Source organism: Ursus maritimus, unplaced genomic scaffold (assembly GCF_017311325.1).
Source record: "Ursus maritimus isolate PB19 unplaced genomic scaffold, ASM1731132v1 scaffold_1, whole genome shotgun sequence".
Taxonomy (NCBI): Eukaryota; Metazoa; Chordata; class Mammalia; order Carnivora; family Ursidae; genus Ursus; species Ursus maritimus.
Genome location: NW_024423343.1, coordinates 97,047,149 through 97,066,133, shown reverse-complemented (window position 1 = coordinate 97,066,133; position 18,985 = coordinate 97,047,149). Strand labels below are relative to the sequence as shown.

The window sequence follows — 18,985 nt, the reverse complement described above, 5'->3', positions numbered from 1 at the left end:
ACAAGCAGTGGGGAGAGGTAGAGGGAAAGGGAGAAGCAGGCTCCCCACTGAGCAAAGAGCCCAATGTAAGACTCGATCCCAGGATCCTGAGATCATGACCTGAGCCGAAGGCAGACACTTAACCGACTGAGCCACCCAGGCATCCCTGATATTGATATCTTTTAAAGATAATGTTTACATGCTTTCAGCTTCATTCAGGTAAGAAATAAAACATGTTTTGCATTTCCTAGATTTGTGTGCTGTTTTGTTTCGGAAGTTTGAATCACTAGTGTTTTTATGTCAGAATGCAGTTTGGAAAGAACTTTCTCCATTGTTTGTCTCTTTAGGATATCTGTGTTCTTAGTATTAAATGAATATAAACACCAAACTGACGACGAGTGAGGGAATGAGCCACCTGGTGAGGGATACCAGTGTGAGGGAGATGCCAGGCGGCGGGGGTACAGAGCGTAAAGTCCGTGAGGTAGAAGCAGGCCCAGCACATGAGTTTTGAGGGGCATGAAGGGCACCTGTGTGGGAAATCACTGGAGGGTTTGGAGATGTCAACAGGGATGCCTTGGGAGCCGTGCTGACCACAGACCAGGGAAGCAGGGGCAACAGCAGGAGCCCAGATAAGGGATGGCTGATAATCCAGAAGAAAATAGACCAGAAACGAAAGTCTTAGAGACTGTGCTTACCCTTTTTATACCACCTGATTTTAAACCACCTGATTTTTCATGTTCTGTTTCACATATGGACCTCTGAATTATTTGTTGCCATTCTTCACTCCCCCAGAACAGACATCTTCTGTGTCCTGGTGGGTGGAATACTCTTCTCCATCGCTTGACTTTGGGCTTTTGCTTGGTCTGTGGGTTGTTAGCAGACTTGCTATGAGCAAAGGTTTGGAAGTGTGCTTGGGTGGTCGGGCTTGCCCACTTGCACGCCTCTCTTGAAAATCACATACTGTGCTGGCCCAAGGAGGTTGAGTGACACATGGAACAGACCTAGACCCAAACAAACTGCTTCTTGAAGCTGGACCCAGAAGAGTCCAGCCTGGATCGGTGAGATCCCAGCCAACTCACAGACATCTCATAGACTCAGACACTTCTCTGTACTACCCAGCGTTAGTGTAGAGGGACCAGGTCAGAGGCCAGAAGAGCAGTCTTCTAGGGATGGTACCCGCGTGGGGATAGATGCTCATGCTGGACAGTAATCATGGTCAGAATCCAAATTCCCGTCCCACATGCCTGAAGAAACATGGAGGCCATGCTAAAGGGGAGAAAAGGAGCATACTTTATCCATTGTACATGACTACATTATAAAATAATACAATTGGGTTAGCCCCATCCATCCTGCAGACCTGGAACATTGTGAAATTGGATTCTGACATGAAGATACTTTAGCAAATGAATCTTGACAGGGAAGAGACTAATTCCTCGTACGTCCTCCCACCCCCGTCTTGGTCAGGTACTGCAAGCAGAGAGACTTGAGGCAGAGCAGAGACTTATGCTTATTAAAGAAGTTCCTGCAATGTTCATTATAAATCAGATACTTTGTCAATAGACTGTTATTCTGATACTCTTATTTAAAGGAATTACAAGTGCAGCCTTACATAGAGTCAGTCATCAACTGATCTGTTTCAGAAATTAAGCATTTTGTAATTATAGTGGTGGTCAGGGAAGGTCTCCCTAACTGAAGAAAAGGGTCAAGTCTGAAAGATCCACTAGAAGTTGCCACCAAATCAGCAAGCAAGCAACCTCCTTTTAGGAAGGGCTCCACATCCATAATTCCTTCCACCTGGGATGCTGCCATCATGAGCCTACATTAAGTCAAAGCCCAGGCCAAATGAACACAACCATAAAGCATCCTACCCAGTAGGAAGAGTAAACCAAAAAATTCCACAGGTGCACCCCGCCAACTCTACCTAGATGCTTCCTCTAAATCTCCTGCCTGGAACCCAACTAGAGCAATGCAAGCAGACCCACTACACCAGGTGCAGGGCTTGTGCTGGAAAATGCAAGCAAACATTGAAACATGGAGTCCAGGCCAACTCCCGTTGAGTTCCCTTCCTTTCCCATGCTTGGATGCAGGCCGACTTGCGTCCAGATCCCAGTTCTGCCATGTACTCATGTGTGACCACAGGCAAGCTACTTACCTTCTTGGAACGGCGTTCAATGAGGACAATACCTACCTCGTAGGATAGATGTGGGATTAAATGAGCATTTGTTTATAAATCCCTAGTACAACAGCAACGCATAGTAGATGCTCGATGAATAGCATGAAGAGAGGCACACGGAAGAAGATCTCTAACACCACCTAGTGTATTTCAACTGATGGGGGAAAATCCCTAATAGCCCCAGGCTTGAGCTCTAGGCCTTCAAACAACAATGTGCCCATTCCTTTCTTCCCTGCCTTGGTTCACAGAGGATATGGCATGGCTTGTAGGAAATTCACAGAAGATGATAGTAAAATACAAACAGAACAGAAAACACTAGGATAGGGAAAACCTAAGTAAAGATTGGAATTATAGACTGGTTAGAAACCTTCAACACAAATCAATAGGATGCCAGTTCCTACAGCTTCCAAAGTTGGGCTAGAAATGTGGTTCTGTTCTTCCTGATCAAGGGAAAAATGGAAAGAAAATAAAAGTCCTCATCATCATAAGAAAACATGCCTTCACAAAGAGTGGAACAGATGACTTTACATTTTTATGTGAAATGCATTGACATGTTTCATAAGACTGTTTCTTGAAGTATCTTCCAGTGAAAGAATAAAATTCCAAAATATGACTCCAAGAAGGCTGTCCCAGCCACTAGCCACAAAGGAACAGTTGGACTACATACTCTTCCCAGCCCGCCTTCAGAATCCCTCCCCTCAACAGGGCTGACACAGAGCAAAGTTCGGACTGTGGATGGTCTGAGGTTGTACAGGTCCTCAATTGCAAAAACACAAAGTTTGGTAAACAGGTGGTTTGTAACTCATTCAGTGACAAAATGTGATCTCAGTGCTGCTAGCTATTTTTAGTTTTTCTCACAGTGTAAATATTCATATATTTTACTGCACAGGTGGAGTAGAGACTGCTGCCCCCAACCCAGCTGGGGGTGTTACCTAATTTATGCAACATACACCATATTGCCTTTGTAACACTTAAAAACGCGTCTAAGTTCCAAAGCCCATCTGGCCCCTAAGATTTTTGGAAAAGGCACTTTGGACCTCTATTCTCTGATAACCCCCAAAGTACATGTCCTCTATAGTATAAGCTTAAAGAATGTCTACATACCTCAGACATCCAGTGAGCCGATGGCGGAGTGGACTGTTTTGTGTCCATTGAAAAACCTAATCAGTAGGCAAGCAGCCCTTCTCCAAAACCAGGGGGACTGTGGCCAGCATGACTTAGTCCGGGCATCCCCCTCATCCAGGCCTTTGGACTCCTACATACGTGGGCCACGTTTGGTATTTTCAGGAAGGCCAAGATTCACTATGACAGTTTGGGGGTTGTGTTAGTCATCCCCGTCTCAATGGCATATGTGAGTGTGTGTGTGTGTGTGTGTGTGTGTGTGTGTGTGTTGTGTGTGTGAGATCAATCATGCATATGAATGATTTTGAGCCTAGAAATCAATGCTGCAAAAGTATTTTTATTACACATACAAGTGCATATGGTGAAGTGGTGGGAACATTTCCCATAGCTGCTCTCTCTTGTTCAGAAGCAGAGAAAGGACCCCGGTGGGATCCTCAACACTGGTCAGCTGCACAGTGGAATCACATGGGGAAGCTTTAAAAAGCACTCCTGCCTGGGTCTCACCCCCCAGAAATGCCAGTGTAATTGGTCCAAAGGACATTCTAAGCATCCAGCACGGCCTCTCACTGATGAAGAAAGAACTCAATAACATAAATTATCAGACTTCTCTGAAAGTCCCATTCAGTAGGTATGGGTTGCACTAGACACTTTTTTAAAAGGCCAACATTCACATGATTCCCATCTCCCAAATTGGAATACACCACCTTGGACATTGGGGAAGGTAAGTTGAATCAGGTGGATACGGGATGGGGGCTATTTCACAAAGGAGTGGGCCCCAAAACAGGCCACTGGGGCTCTGTGCTGACGGATCCCCTCGGAGGAATAGGGTATTAAATAAAGGAAAGGCAAGTCATCTTCGAGTCTTGTGTCCATTCCGACCAGTAACCAGAGCGCGGTCTGAAAAGGATCCTGAGGCAGAGGTCCTGCTCAGTGGAGAAACGTGCCACGAGCGAATGCACGCTTGCCGCGCATGCGCGATCTTTCCCGGGGAGCCTTTGGCACTGCGGCTCCTACAGGCCAGGCCCCATAGCGCGGCTTCCCCGTCATCAACACTCTGCGGTGGCGCAAGGCTCCCAGATGCCTGGGGCGGGGAGAAATACCAGTTCCCCGCCCACACCCCGACCTGTGTGTCTCTCCAAGCCCTGGGTTTATCTCTGCTTGCTGAAGAGGCTCCTGAAGGCGTTGTTGTAGTTCTTGTTGAATGCAGTGTAAATCAGCGGGTTGAAGAAAGAATTGGAGTAGCCAAGCCACAAGAAGATGCTCTTCCAGATGGGGGGCAGGCTGCAGGCACAGAGGGGGCTGATGAGCTCCGCCAGGAAGAAGGGGATCCAGCACAGCACAAACACGCCAATGAGGATGCCCACCATCACGGCCGCCCGCTTCTCCTTCTGCTCCCGCCACGAGTCCCCGCTCATCTGAAAGGCCACCACCGGGCGACGCGCCGTGAACACCATCTCAGCCTCCTGAGGGGCCTCCTTCACCTTGGAACAAAGGAAACGGGCGGTTAACACATTAAACCTGACGCTGGGTGATAAAGCAGCGCGGGGCTGCTCCAGGGTGGCCCACACTTCTCCCGCAGCCTCATTCAGGATGCTCGGATACTACATAAGCCACCTAAAATGGCAGCTGAAACCGTCCTGAAACTGTAGGTTAAAATAAGCCCTGAAGGGGGCGCCTGGGAGGCTCAGTCGGTGAAGTGCCTGCCTTCGGCTTGGGTCATAATCTCGGGGTCCTGGAATGGAGCCCCGCATGGGGCTCCCTGCTCGGCGGGGAGTCTGCTTCTCCCTCTCCCTCTTCCAGTCCCCCTGCTTGTGCTCTCTCTCTGTCAAATAAATGAATAAAATCTTAAAAAAGAAAAAAAAGCCCTGCAGGTTCTTCCTGGATTGAGAGTGGTGGTCTCCACAATGTCAGATAATAAGATATAAAAAGGGAGGGAGGCAGGTAAGACCAGGAGCCTCAGTGTCAGACTCTGGCTCGAGTCCCAGCCCCAGGGGCCAAACCCCCTTCCCCATCTGTGAAGCTGGGGGACAAAGTCCTCTCCCCCCACCGCGGTAAGGCCGCTGTGGAAGTGCACTAGGAATGTGAGGGATGCCCAGCACAGCTCCTGGCACACGCACTCATTCGATACTCATGGAGTGGGCTGGGGGCTGGGACTAGGACCCCAAAGAACACAGATCCCAGCCCAGCCCAGGCCCGAAGTTTGCAGCTGGAGAGGCAGCCTATAAGCCTCAATATTGCAAGAAGTGAGACAACGATGTGCTAAAGGGACTCCGTTTAGATTCCAGAGTAGTTCTGTACCGCCGAGCTTTAAAAAGACAACAGTAAATGCCTTTGTGGTAATAACTCAGTGCCATTCAAGGAGCCTGCGGTGCGCTACCCATCCTATCACCCCCATCCTTCGGTCAGTCCTTGTCACCTCTCGGGTCTCAGCTTAGAGGCCACCAACCCTCTCAGAGTGGCCTTTCGGACCCTCCAAACTCAAACACGTCTCCCTGTTTGGTACCCCTGTCTCCTTGTCCGTAGCAGTTTGTGCGATTATGACTATCACACCTGTCCCCTCACGCTGGGCCAAGCTGAACCGGGGCTGGGACTGTGGCATCCTTGTACACACACCTGCCCCCCAGCGGCACCTGGCGCCTGGCCGGTGCTCGGGTAACAGCTGCTGAATGAACCAGTGATCAGGACAACAGCACAGGCTGCACCTGCGTTTCCCTTCCTCCCCAGCTGCTGCCAGCCATGGCCACAGACGCTGGTGGCACACGGGGCTGAGAGGCATCTGGCTTAGACACACTGGGAGCAGCTGGCGGGACAGCCCCACGACCCATGGCTGTGGAGCGCTACATGGGCCCGCAGCACGCTCACCGGCTGCTCTCACTGGGTCAGGATGGCCAGAGCCCAGAGGAGGCCGGGCCCCCAAGTGGCCTGACCTCGGCCTTGGAGTTCAGTGTCTTCTGCTACTCCCCCCACCACCCTGGCTCCTTTAGCTGGAAAGTCACTGCATCAGGCTGAAAACAGATCATGGAGATGTGGACAAAGAAGAGTCCTCTCCTTTGCCAGCACACGCCTGGCCTCCTCCCGCCCACCCCTTGGAGACACAATAAGGCAAGTGATGCCAGCAAAGGAAGAGACAGCCTTTGCCCCTCCCCGCCCTGCACCCCCATAGAGGCAGCCAGAGCCCCCTCTGATGAGCCCTTCCAAGGTTTGCTCGGCCCCACAGGCAGGTGTGAGCCCCATGTCCCCATTCCCCTCTAGAAGAGACCGCGCTGACCGATTCCCTCCTAGTGGACCGTCATCAAGTCACCAAACAAGTCGGAGCCACAAAAACGTGCCACCCTGAAACCACCTCGTAAATACTGAGCAGTCTCTTGGGGAGGAAACAGTGTCCCCAGAGCAGGAGCAGAAGCGGAAGGTGGCGTGTTTGTTTTCCTTCCTCCAGGCTCAGTCATGGGCATTTTTCCAGCCACTTCTCTGCTGACCTAAATGGCCTCCCAGGCACTTGAGTCCTTCCTCCTGGGTAAGGGAAATTCCAGAGCCTTATTATGCTATTGAGGTAAAGAAATGGGGTGATTTCAGTTCAAAAGGTCTCCTGGGGGAAGAGAAACAGAAAAGGCAAGTTCACTGATTAGGCTGGTTTAAGGACCTGGCCTCGCTCCACTCCAGCACAGCATCTGTTTGCTAGAAGCCTGTGTTCCTAGTTTTCCACCTGAGCCTGCTACCCCCCGTGCAGACAGAGACACTGGAAGACTGTGGAATCTTTCCAGAAACGGCTTCAAAGAAACCGAGTCAGCCTGGGATGATGATTCAGGTTTGCAAGGACACTGACTAGCTTGGCTTTTGTCGTTTGAAATGGGATATTCAATAGAAAGCCAAAGGAGGCTAAGACCAGCCCCAGAGGAGTTACTATACAACGGACACTATGCAGAGTCTCATAAGGGATGACTTGAATTCATTCTCGCATCAAACTTTTGAGGTACTGTTATCTCCATTTTAGAGCTGAGAAAACACTCCACAATGTTAAATACCTTGTCCAAGATCACCCAGTTGCTTATGGTAAGAGCTGGAAGTCCAATGGCAGTGTTTTGAACCAGAGACCACATTCTGAATCCCTACCTGTTGTTCTGCACCTTCAGGAAAGGTGATTGATCTGGATGGGTGCCAGTGGAATCTCCTTCTTCTCCCTCTTCTTCTTCCTCTTCTCCTTCTTCTCCTTCTCCTTCTCCTCCTCCTCCTCCTCCTCCTCCTCCTCCCCCTCATCCTCCTCCTCCTTCTTCTTTTAAAGATTTTATTAATTTATTTGAGAGAGAGTGAGCGTGAGTGGGGGGGAGGGGCAGAAGGAGAGGGAGAAGCAGACTCCTCACTGAGCAGAGAGCCCAATGTGGGGCTGGATCTCAGGACCCCAAGATCACGACCTGAGCCGAAGGCAGACACTTAACTGACTGAGTCACCCAGGTGCCCCAACAGAATCTATTTTAAGAATATTTATGCTTGAGATTTTTTCAGCATGGACACGTATGGCTTCCTGGCGATTTCTAGGGTCTCTGGCCACCAGCTCTGGGGCCATCCCTGAGCTTCTCCATCTTTCCTCTTTGGTCTTTTCTCTCCTCAGCCACTTTACCCCGACTTCCCTCTGCACAGCTGTCTAAACACTGACCATCCAGGCTCAAAGGGGCCTCTGATCTCTGGCTAGAATCCCCCCTAATCTGCAGGGAAGGGTACAGGCTGTTGGATGAACACACCCGGGAGTACCTGGCACTCTGGGGTCCTGCAGTAAAAGGAAAGGTGCTCTGAATACACAGAAGTTTGGAGACACCAAATGCCATGGCCAAGGCCACACAAGCAGGGGAAAGCAGAACCAAGGTGCCTGCCTGGTCGGGCTGGTTCCAGGGCTGTATGGCTTCTGTCTGCCATGCCGAAATGGGACCCAAAAGATGAGTTCACCTTAACATCTCCATAGAATCTAAGGCTTTTTCATCCAAAATTAATTAAGGACCAAATCTGCCACACTGTATATGTTTAGACATTTATTAACCACCTACTGTGTGTATGGGGACTCTGTGGTAGCATTTCCCATCAAGTCCCAATTTGAAATATTCTGTCCCACTGTTCCCATCAGTACGCCAAGGCCAGGGCACGGATTCTGAATTGTTCAGAATACTGTGTCATCACCGACAGGCCAGGAGGACAGGGACCATGAGTGTCCTGTCCCCTGAAGAGTCCCTAGCACCTAGCATCATGTATGGCATATAGTAAAAACAAAATTTATATTGAATTAGGAGATGCTTGAGGGAGATGATTCTCTCCAAGTCTCCTGCATTTCTGCACATTTTGCTACCGAAGACTGGCTTATCACGGATGTTTGTAAAGCAAACGACCTTGGAGGATAGAGATAGTGTCTCCCAGTGGAAAAGCAGGCAGCTTGGCTTGCAGCCCATTATCAAAGATGCAGCTTTCCTAAGAGCAGAAGGCAGGTTTATTGACTGTCAAACACTGGGCAATACGACTGGAGCTCTCTCATCTAGGAGCTTCTCTGCTGTGATGCAAATCCATCTGGGCCGCTCCAGGCCACTCCCACGGGAGCTTGAGGGAAAGGGGAACTGGTGTAACAATGAAGCTCCTGTGGGCCTGTGCACCATGAGTAATAAAGCCCTCTGACTCTGATTAGGAGTCCCCTGCCTCCTGCCAGCACCCAGCACGCTGTCGCAGGCTGACTTGTTCGCTTGCGAGCTGGGTGAAAGCTCGGACCTTCCCGGTTCCTGACAGAGGTCTGGCCCGTGACTAGGCGGCTCCCCCCACCCTCTTACTCAGTAAGAACAGCAACCAGTGAGGGAGGAACGAGGAAGCCAGGCTCAGAGCAAGTTTGTGGTGAGCTAGGATTCTGATCAGGGCCCCATTCCCTCGTTTCTGCGTCTCTAACTATGCAGAGCCTTGTCTGTGCTGTGGGCTGACTGTGAGGAGCACGTGGGAGGACCGCCTAAACCTCAACTTCCTGTCCCTCGTCCCTTCCTTCTTCTCTAATAAAAAAATAATCCAGCTGCCACAGAAAGAACCCACAAACATTTGTAGTCCTCTAATGCTGTCAATTAAACATCCTAATAAGAAATAGGAGAGGGAAGCAAAAAGAAGAAAGGTGACCCTAATTACTTGTGGAACAAACATAGCAGTTTCCGCTGTGACCCCACGGGTCAGGCATCCAGCACGGCGGCGAGACTCTTTGCAAGGCTGGCGTTGGGGCGACCACACTGATCCTGGTGACGAAGCAAGCCCTACCACATCTGAGAGGGAGAGAGGACATGGAGAGATTTCTGACTCAGGTTGAAGGCCATCTGGATTATAACTGGAATTCCCCGTTTCTAACCAGAGCTTGGCAGGTCAGGACCTGGAATAGCTGGGGCTCCAATCTCTCTGCCCAGGGTTCACTGAGATAACCAAGCTCCATGTGCATTTCCCAAGGGCACTCTAAGGAGATAAGTAGCCAAAATAGCCCGTCAAAGTGAACAGAAACTGTCTAGCATGTCTGACAAACTAGATCAGGAAATTTTCTCAGCTGCTTCTCTTGTGCGAAAAGAAAAGAGAAAAGAAGAGAAGAGAAAAAAGAAAAGAGAAGAGAAAAAAGAAAAGAGAGGAGAAGAGGAAAGAAAGGAAAGGAAAGGAAAGGAAAGGAAAGGAAAGGAAAGGAAAGGAAAGGAAAAGAAAAGAAAAGAAAAAAAGAAAAGAAAAGAAAAGAAAAGAAAAGAAAAGAAAAGAAAGAAAAAAGAAAAACGAAACACAGGAAGCTTTTTTACAAAAAAAAAAAAAAGCAGAGCATGCTGGGCTTGGAAAAAAAGTGACTTTTCCTTCAGTGTAATCATATTCACAACAGAGTACAGAGTACAGAAAATGTCCTGATCTAGTTTGTCAGACATGCTTGACAGTTCCTGTTCACTTTGGGTGTGATCATAACATAAGGTACAATTGCTATCATTCTTGTCTTTGGAGAACATGGATTTTTGTGGGGAGGTTGGTCACCGCGGATTGGCTAAGGATCCACCGGAGCTAATGCTGAGAAGGGGACTACATCTGTGTTTTCTGCTCTAATACCATTTGATCTGAAGTCAAACCCATTTACGAGTGGATGCCAGTGGAAGGGCTTCTGTTGAGGCAAGAGTTCATACCCTGAAATCCCTGGAAGCCCAGGTCTTGGAACAGGGCGGGGCGGGGCGGGGGGAGTGATGGAAAGAAGGGAGGCTTTCCCTTTTGCACAGGTATTGTCCGGACTCTGTTCTGATTTGCCTCCCTTGGGGGCCATGCCCGGAGGACTACAGCCCTCTCTCAGAGAGTCACAGTTACTAGTACACTGTGGGTTCCATGTCTCAGAAAAGCCAGGGGGAAGGACGGCTCAGCGTCGCTCTGCAGAGATGGGCTTCAGGGAGTGTCCTCTGCAAATCAGGTGACTAAACACCCACATACCTTTCTGGGCAGCAAGTCCAAAGCTTTCTTTAATTTTCAAGGCATCTGCAGCCTACCAAAAGTTAAGAACCATGGAGTTCGGATCTCAGTGTTCCACTGAGAAGCTCAATCTTCTCCAAGAATTACACAGATTTGAGGAGTAGATCACTGCAAGGTCATTGGCGAAGACACATGATCCCTGCACCATATTTGCCTACCCCCAACTTTCTCCTTCTCCCCTCCACTCTTCTCCAACAATTCAATCAGAGAGAAAAGAGAAATGGAAGTAGAGGCAAAGAGACACAATGAACATAACAATGTAAGGGGAGCAGCAAGGGAGAAGGTTACAGAGACAGGAAGGCCGGAGGCATTTCTGAAGATTTGAAAACGCTCCTTGACACATCCAAGTACTTCTGGAAACTCTCAGACTCTTAGGTGCCAACCTGAAAAGAATCAAACCATAAACCAGATTTTTTATTACCACTGATACAATTTGATTCATAAAATGTACTTTCCTGAAGTTAAAATAAGCTCGCAGTCTGGCATGAGAATGTGTTTGAGCCCACAGTTCTTTTAATAGATGGAATGAGAACGAGGGTGGTGATTTTCCACCACCCTCTGCCCGTACCCAAGCTCTGACAAGCCCTCAGGCCCACCAGCAGCTTAGTCCTTGGGGTGGTCCAGATGACAACTGAACATTGGACAAGTGACGAAAACATAAAGGGCTCTACAGATTTCAGGTCACTCAAGGCTTATGTGCTGTTTGCTTACAACACAAAAACTTATTATGCTAATACAGAGAGTTAGCTTAGAGAGGCAAATACTTTATAATGCAACATAATCGAACACTCAGATCCAAGCTGTCGCAGACCCTACAGCTCAGTATTACACATTTATTTTGTCCTTTACTGTGTACAAAGTGCTTTCCCATATACTCTTCAGTCTCTCAGGGCCATTCATTGTATTCTGGACAGACTTCTAGCAGATCACCTGTAACATTTTATTGAATTTTTAATTCTATAGTCGTGGTCTACTAAAATTAATCCCTTGAGAGCAGAGACCATGCTCGCTCATTCTCTGAAACTTCAGAGGCTACCACATTGCCTGATATGCAGGTCAGTAACAGTCAATCAAGGAATTTTGAACACCATCTGTGTGTCTTATGGTGATGGTTTTAAAATCAGTCCACAAGTTCACGGATACTTTTCCAAAGGTGGAGCCTAATTCCGCTTCCCTTGAGTGCATCCTGGAGTTGGCGACTCGCATCTAGTGAATAGAAGAGATGTCATGTAACTTCTGAGGCTAAACATAAAAGACACTGCAGTTTTCTCCTTGCTGTGCTCTCCAGGCAGGAGGGAAGCCAGCCGCCATGTTGTGACAACACTCAAGCAGCCCTGGGGAGACCTCCTGCTAACAACCATGTGAGTCAGCCATCTTGGAAGCAGTCTCCAGCCCCAGTCAAGCCTGCGAATGACTGCTCCCCACCTGACATCTTGGCTAAGAAGGTCCTTGTGCCAAGAAGTCAAAGTCATTCCCAAACCTGACCCACTGAAACTATGAGTAAATACACGTTTATTGTTTTACACCACTAAGCTTTGGGCTAATCTGTTACACAAGCAAAAAGTAACTCCCCTACATAGCATGGTGAGTAAGAGCAGTAAGAGGAATAAAATCATAATTTGTTATTTATAACTCACAAGAGGAATTTTTAAGAATAATACTGAAGATGATACAGCAGCTTGCATTTATGGTTTACTAGTTTAGAGACTCCGTATACACCATTATCTCGTTTACTTGTCACAAGAATATTATGAGGCAGGTGGCAATATTTTCATTTTACCTATGGGGAAATGCAGACTTAGATTAAGTCACTCAGCTACAGTGCTTATAAGCGGCACACAAAGAATTGAAATCCAGGGCTCCTTGCTTCCAAATCCCATGCTCTTAACCACTGGGCACACTGTCTCCCACCACATGTTTATTGACTGAGTGAGTGAGTGAGTGAGTGCAGGGTGTCAGCCCGGGCTGCATTATCGCATTCACAAGTCCTAGGCATCTCTGCCTCTGTGGGCCCCCTCCTCCATTAAAAAATATTAAAAAATTATATTTTATGACCATATTATTATGAAGACTAATATAATCGAGGCTGGATACAGTATTATATATTCATGGCTCTTATATCCATTCTTCCCCTAATTTTAAAAGAAACGAAAATGAAACCATTTCCATGGGCCCCTAAAAGCACTGTGGTTCTGGGCAGTGTGTCCACGGTGCCTACTGAGTAATTAGACCCTGCTTACCAACTTGTGCACGGCAGTCAAACAATTGAAAAGAAAAAAAAGTTTTTGATGTCACATTTTAAAAGCCAGTGACATCATCTCCATTGATTTTGCTTTCTTCTTCTTCTCAGTAGCAAAGGGCACAGGTCAGTGGGAAACAATCATGAGCCACGCGGGGTTACTGTGGGGCGGGGGGAGCAGAACATACTTTATATGTGGTGCTCATTCTAGAAAGCTGAAAGAAAGGAGGGCAGGGTAGGAAGGAACCCTGCCTCCTGAGAGAAGGGGGGAGGGCCTCGGTGCTCGGCTGTGGTCAGCTCTCCTGGAAGGGACAGGGTGCACGAGCATCGTTTCGAGCCCCTGCTCCCACGCTGCCCCACCTGACTGGGATACGGCCGCCTCCTTCCTATGAAGGAGAGGCGCCTGCGGGCCGTGGGACAGAGCTCAGCAGTTCAGTCCCTGCAGACGGACAGCGTGGAGGAACAGTGACCCCCGTTTCTCCACTCGGTAACTCTGTGGTCTGAGATGAATGGACTTTGTGGCGACTTAGCTTTATCAACTGGAAAATGAGGGCTGGTGGCAGAGACGGTGTTCGCCGACTACGCCACGCGCTCTCCTGGATGTCGCAGCCAGTGGCTGGCCAATGGGCCGAGGACAGAGCTGACATGTGTCTGCTTTCGGGGAAGGCAGGTAAAAGCTGCTATATTTCCATCCGTCTCTTCCCCTCGCTCGGCAGCCTTGGAAGCCAGTCGTTCCAGACCGCAGAGCTAGAGATGGCAAGGGGTCCAGAGCCAGGAGCTGCTGCCTGGCGGAGAGCTCTGCAGGACGGCCCCCAGACCCACGCTGACCTTTGGCATGAGATGAGCTGTCCGTGTGAGGGTCATACGTGGCTGAGCGTGTCTTAGCTTACCTGGACTGAGAGAGACGATAGGGCCAACCCAGCTGGGTCATGGAGATGACATGAGAGGATGGATAGAAGGCATCAAACGCAGTGTCTGGACGACAGGACTCACTCAGTAAATGCTGGTTTCCGGCTCTACTTTCAAAAAACTGCATTTTGCCCCCAGAGAATTAAATCACTGTGCAGGAACTGTTGCTTGTCCCTTTCTGATCATATCTCAGTGTTGGGACCTAGCCACAGAATGGCGAGAAAGCTGAAGGACGTACACAGCCCCATTACCAGAGCCTCCAGACTTCATAAGCGCTTCTGTCACCCACAGAAAGCAGTACAGACATGTTGCAGGACCTAAATTCAACTCATTTTCCCTAGAGTGCAGGAAACGGCAGGTGGGGAGGGGGGAGGTAGAGAGATAGTATTCCAGGCATATTATTTTAAGTTTCCGTTTGGGTGTCTTGTGGCCAGAAAGCTTATAGCTGCTGACGAAGCAGCATTACCCAGGCATTTGAGTGAGGGCTGGCTGAAGCCTAAGGAACCTCAGCACATCTACAATCTCAGCATCACGTGACTTGAGAGCCCCAGCCGTGGCCTAGACCTAGACCGATACTGTGTATTAGAGAAGAGAACTTGCAGCCCAAAGCAGGGGAAGGGCTTGCCCAGGGTCCCACTGCCGGCAAGCGGAAAATCACAGCACTGGCCCTGCCTCCTGGAGCTCTTTCTCCCCACCCATGGCCACCCGGATTGGCAGGCCCCTGTTCCCTCTCTACGTCTTGGTATCACCTGCCTGAATGGGGTCTTTCAAAAATGAACACCAAACTCAGGTTTGGCAAGCCTTTCTGGCACCCATTGCTCCGTGATTTCTCTAGGTGCACACTGGATTGACGTAGTTATTAAAAGTCAGCCCTACCTCCGCAATCAGACAGAAAAGCTATAACCACCCCAGGCATTTCCAAGGGACCTTTCAAAGAACATCATTAATTCTGAATAAAGCTCTCCCCTACCAACACTTCCCAATTATAGTCTTGACATTCCTATTTTATGCTACAAAATCCCTCTGCCATTTAATGAAGGGGGAAAAGCCTGCTTTTTAAAGCACATATGTTTGAGTAGACTACGTAGCTGAGTTAACTTTCCAAAATTAAAACGAAACTAACAACAGGAAACTTACTGTCTCTTTCTCCCTGTCCCCTCCCACCGGCAGTCCTTCCTTGGGCCATGCACAGTGGTCTCCCCCTCTCCTTTATCCATGGTTTCACTTCCCTTCCCGAAGTTTCAGTTATCCGGGATCCACTGAGGTCTGGAAGCAAATGATCCTCCTGATTCATCCAGGTTGGTAGTAGCCTAACACTGCGTCACGATGCCTACATCATCACCTCACTGCGTCTCATCACGTGGGCATTTTATTATCTCACAGCGTCACCAGAGGAAAGGTGAGTACAGTAAAATATTTTGAGAGAGCGAGATCACATTCACATAATTTTTATTATAGTATATTGTTATAATTGTTCTGTTTTATTATTAGGTGTGTTGTTAACCTCTGTGCCTAATTTATAAATTAAACTCTATCTTAGGTATGTATGTATAGGAAAAAACACCATATATGGTTCGGTGCTCTCTGCGGTTTTAGGCATCCACTGGGGGTCTTGGAAGATATGCCTGTGGACAAAGGGCAACTACTCTATTGTATTTGGAAAGGGGCAATAAGTCCTGTTATTAGTCTCCAGGACTTGGAGCCTGACCACCCCCCTAAAAAAAGGGAAAGTTTGGGGCTTCTAGGGGGAGGAGGTTGCTGACGTTTAATAGGGTCTGGCCCAGTTCTAAATGCAATCAGAGAAGTTCTGCAAATGCTCGTTCCTCCATCTCATTCATTTCTAGGGTTATGTTCTGGCCCACTGTGGGCACCCTGTTGCTCCCTACTCCGGCCAGCTCTGCCCTCCCCGGTGCCAGGCACTGTGCTGGCACCTCACATTCTCCATCTCGTGAGATCCTTCCTCACCAAGAGTCCTATGAAGCAGGGATGAACTTGTTTAAAGATGTGGAAAAGAGGCCCGCAGAGATTAAGCTACTAACTGCCCCAAATGTCCGGAGCTGGGATTTGAACCGACTGTTCTATCTCGTTCCAAAGTCGCTAGAGGAAAGCACTGAGGTTGGGGTACTAAGAGGAAAGTGGGCTATATTTTACGCTCACTTCCTTCTTTGACCCGGAGCTGGCCGACAGAGTTGGGGACTGCGTTTCTGGACTGCGGAGGGTGGACAAGGGTGCGGTGGAGAGGGAACAGTCGGGAATGTGGTCCCCCGCAGCAAGCACTCCTGGCCCGCCGCACCCCCCCGCTCTGTCTAGTCAGGACCAGGGAGCCGGACTCACGGGGACACAATCACTCCTGCGGAAAGCAACGAGCGCGCGGCTCATCAGTCGTGCCCTCACCACTCCCCACGCTGCCCCTGCAAGTCCCCTTCAGCCTCGTGGATCCGCGGTGCCAGCGCCCCCGGCAGCCCCAGTGCACTGGGGGCCCCAGGCGCGCACGCCAGCCGCAGGTGAGGCGCCCCTCGGTGCGCGCGCCAGGACAGCAGGCGACAATCTCCCTGTGCGCTCCAGGTGCGCGCCCCAAGTGTGCAAGCTCCCGCCGCCAACTCTCCCGACGGCCAAGCTGCCTCCTCCCCCGGCTGCCCCCTCCTTCCGCCCCCCGTTAGGCGGCCCGCCCCTCACCTGCACGGTGGCGGGCAGCGGCAGCACGGCCCGGCGGCGGCGGCCGAAGCGAAACTTGGCAGCCTTGTAGATCTTCCAGTAGACGAACAGCACCACGCCCAGCGGCAGATAGAAGGCGCCGCAGGTGGAGAAGACGGCGTAGGAGGGTTCCTGGCTCACCTGGCAGCGCTGGCGCCGCGCGTCGTACGCCTCGCCCCAGCCGAAGAGCAGCGGCGCCAGCGCGATGAGCGCCGAGAGCGCCCAGGTGAGCGCGATCATGAGCGCCGAGGCGCGGCGGCGGGTGCGCAGAGTGTACTGCAGGTGGCGCGTGATGGTCCAGTAGCGGTCCAGGGCGATGGCCGCCACGTTCCAGATGCTGGCGGTGCAGCACAGCACGTCGAAGGAGATCCACACGTGGCACAGGCTCCGGCCCAGCCGCCAACGTCGCCCGGCCGACAGCTCGCTCACCAGGCTCAGGGGCATCACCAGCGCCGCCACGAGCACGTCCGACACGGCCGTCGAGGCCACCAAGTTATGCGGCACACGATGGAAGGCACGGACGCGCAGGATGGTGACCAGAACCAGCAGGTTCCACAGGAAAGTGGCCGCGATCAGCAGCACCAGCAGCGTCACCACCAGCACCGTGAAGACGGAGAAAGGCGGCTCCCGGCCCGGCAGGGCGGCACCGCCTGGGGTCGACCAGACGACCCCGCCGGGGCTCGGGCGGATGCTGCAAGCCTCGGATCCCAGGGGAAGGGCGACGGCGGTGGCGGCCACCGAGAGGTTAGCGGCTTCCATGGCGCGCGGCGCGCGGGATCGCGGCTTCCTGGCAGGGGACACAGGCGCGCCGGCCGGGGCTCGTGTGGACCCGGCGGGTGCGGGCGTGGAAGAGGTCGCTGCGTGCCCTGGGAGGACAGAGAGGGGTCCAGGTCGCCCTACCCTGTCCCTCCTTGGGCCGCAGCCCCTCTTTGGCTCCTCTGCCCGGAGCCCTCGTGGACCTCCTTTCCAGTGGAGGGAAAAAAGAGAGTGGGACCCCTCGGGAGTCCAGCTGGGCTCGGCGCGCCGGTCCCTCCCACCTCTCCGCGCCGTCCCCGGGGCAACGCGCTGTCACAGGGCTGGGAATCCGGGAGCGCCGCGGAGTGTCCGCGCGCAGGGGCGGGCTTGGAGAGGTGCCGCCACCCCCAGCGGGCGGCCGCAGGAGCAGGGCTGCACCGGGGAGGGCAGGCGGGGGTGGCCTGAGGACCTGCCACGACTCCAGCCAGGCCTTCACGCCGCCCCCCCTGTCTCCCCGCCTCCGCCCTGCGGAGAGAACCCAGCGGTTGTCTCCGGAGAAGGTTCACGATCGCGCAGCCATTCCGTAGCCGCCACCTTCGCGGATCCCTCGGACCCGCCTGGTGGCACGGTTTGACATCGAGAAACAGAGGCGCGCGCCCCCTTTCCGGGACGGAGGAGTTCTGGTTTCCTTGAATCAGGATCCTCCGTATACCTGAACGAGGAGGTTCAGGTACTGAGGCACACCGAACAGGAAGCTCCGAGAGCCGGCTCCAACCCGCCGCTTCACCCGCGACACTTCTGTCTGGCAGGGGCTCCGCGGGGCCTTGAGAAGTTCACTCTGGCTCTGGGAGGAGAGAACGCTGCCTCTAGGCGGTTTGGCAGAGGTCCCGAAAGAGAAAGAGGGAGCATTTACAACCTGTCTGCCCATCCCTAACCCTGCCGCTGCACCTGTCCTTCCCACCGCGGCCCCCTGTGCAGTTGCACAGCCCTGACCCTATTCTGTATCTTCCAGGTCTTCACATCCAGGTTAAAGGGGCCGTTATTTTTTTTTTTACCCTTGGGCAAAGGTAGAAACCAAATGGAGGGTGGCACCTGGCATGAAAGCCTGGGGTCAAGGAGACAAACATGCAGGTGTAAATGCCAGTGCAGGGTTTTTGCATTTGGTCTTGGAAAATGCTGGATGTTTAATAGTTTTGAGGAAACTCACATGATGAGGGCAGTCCTTTATTTATTTTAAAGATTTTTTATATATTTATTTGACAGAGACAGTGAGAGAGGGAACACAAGCAGGGGGGAGCTGGAGAGGGAGAAGCAGGCTTCCCGCTGAGCAGGGAGCCTGACACGGGGCTCGATCCCAGGACGCGGAGATCATGACAGGAGCTGAAGGTAGATGCTTAAAGACTGAGCCACCCAGGCGCCCTGAGGGCAGTCTTTTAAGAGAAAACGGGGACTAGCCTTTGAAATAGTTTCACAATAATGTTTCCTCACTTTATTGGACAAAATTGTAACAAGAACAATGAAAATCAAAAATGTAAAAGCACTCATATTGCCCAGTCAGATGCCTGGCTCGCTGTTGGTCTCTTGCCTTTGCTCCCAGCCACATACATTTTTTAAACCTAAAATCAATATTTTTCTTCTGCAGATTTCGC

The 18,985-nt window shown here is 51.1% G+C and overlaps 1 protein-coding gene across 1 annotated transcript; it reads right to left on the bottom strand.

Moving 5' to 3' along the window:
* Positions 1-3,591: 3,591 nt before the first annotated feature.
* Positions 3,592-17,360, bottom strand: LOC121106397 (5-hydroxytryptamine receptor 5B). The gene is made up of 2 exons (XM_040645685.1): positions 16,584-17,360; positions 3,592-4,755 (listed from the first exon to the last, which is right to left on the bottom strand). The coding sequence occupies exons 1-2, from the start codon at positions 17,358-17,360 to the stop codon at positions 4,423-4,425; spliced, it is 1,110 nt and encodes a 369-aa protein (XP_040501619.1). The 3' UTR covers positions 3,592-4,422.
* Positions 17,361-18,985: the final 1,625 nt, after the last annotated feature.

What these genes read in the sequence shown, in the direction of transcription:
- LOC121106397 (XM_040645685.1), bottom strand. Translation starts at nt 17,360, where the DNA reads ATGGAAGCCGCTAACCTCTCGGTGGCCGCCACCGCCGTCGCCCTTCCC. An exon ending in CGCTGCCCGCCACCGTGCAG is followed by an intron (nt 4,756 to 16,583) that starts GTGAGGGGCGGG and finishes CTTTGTTCCAAG; the next exon opens with GTGAAGGAGGCCCCTCAGGA.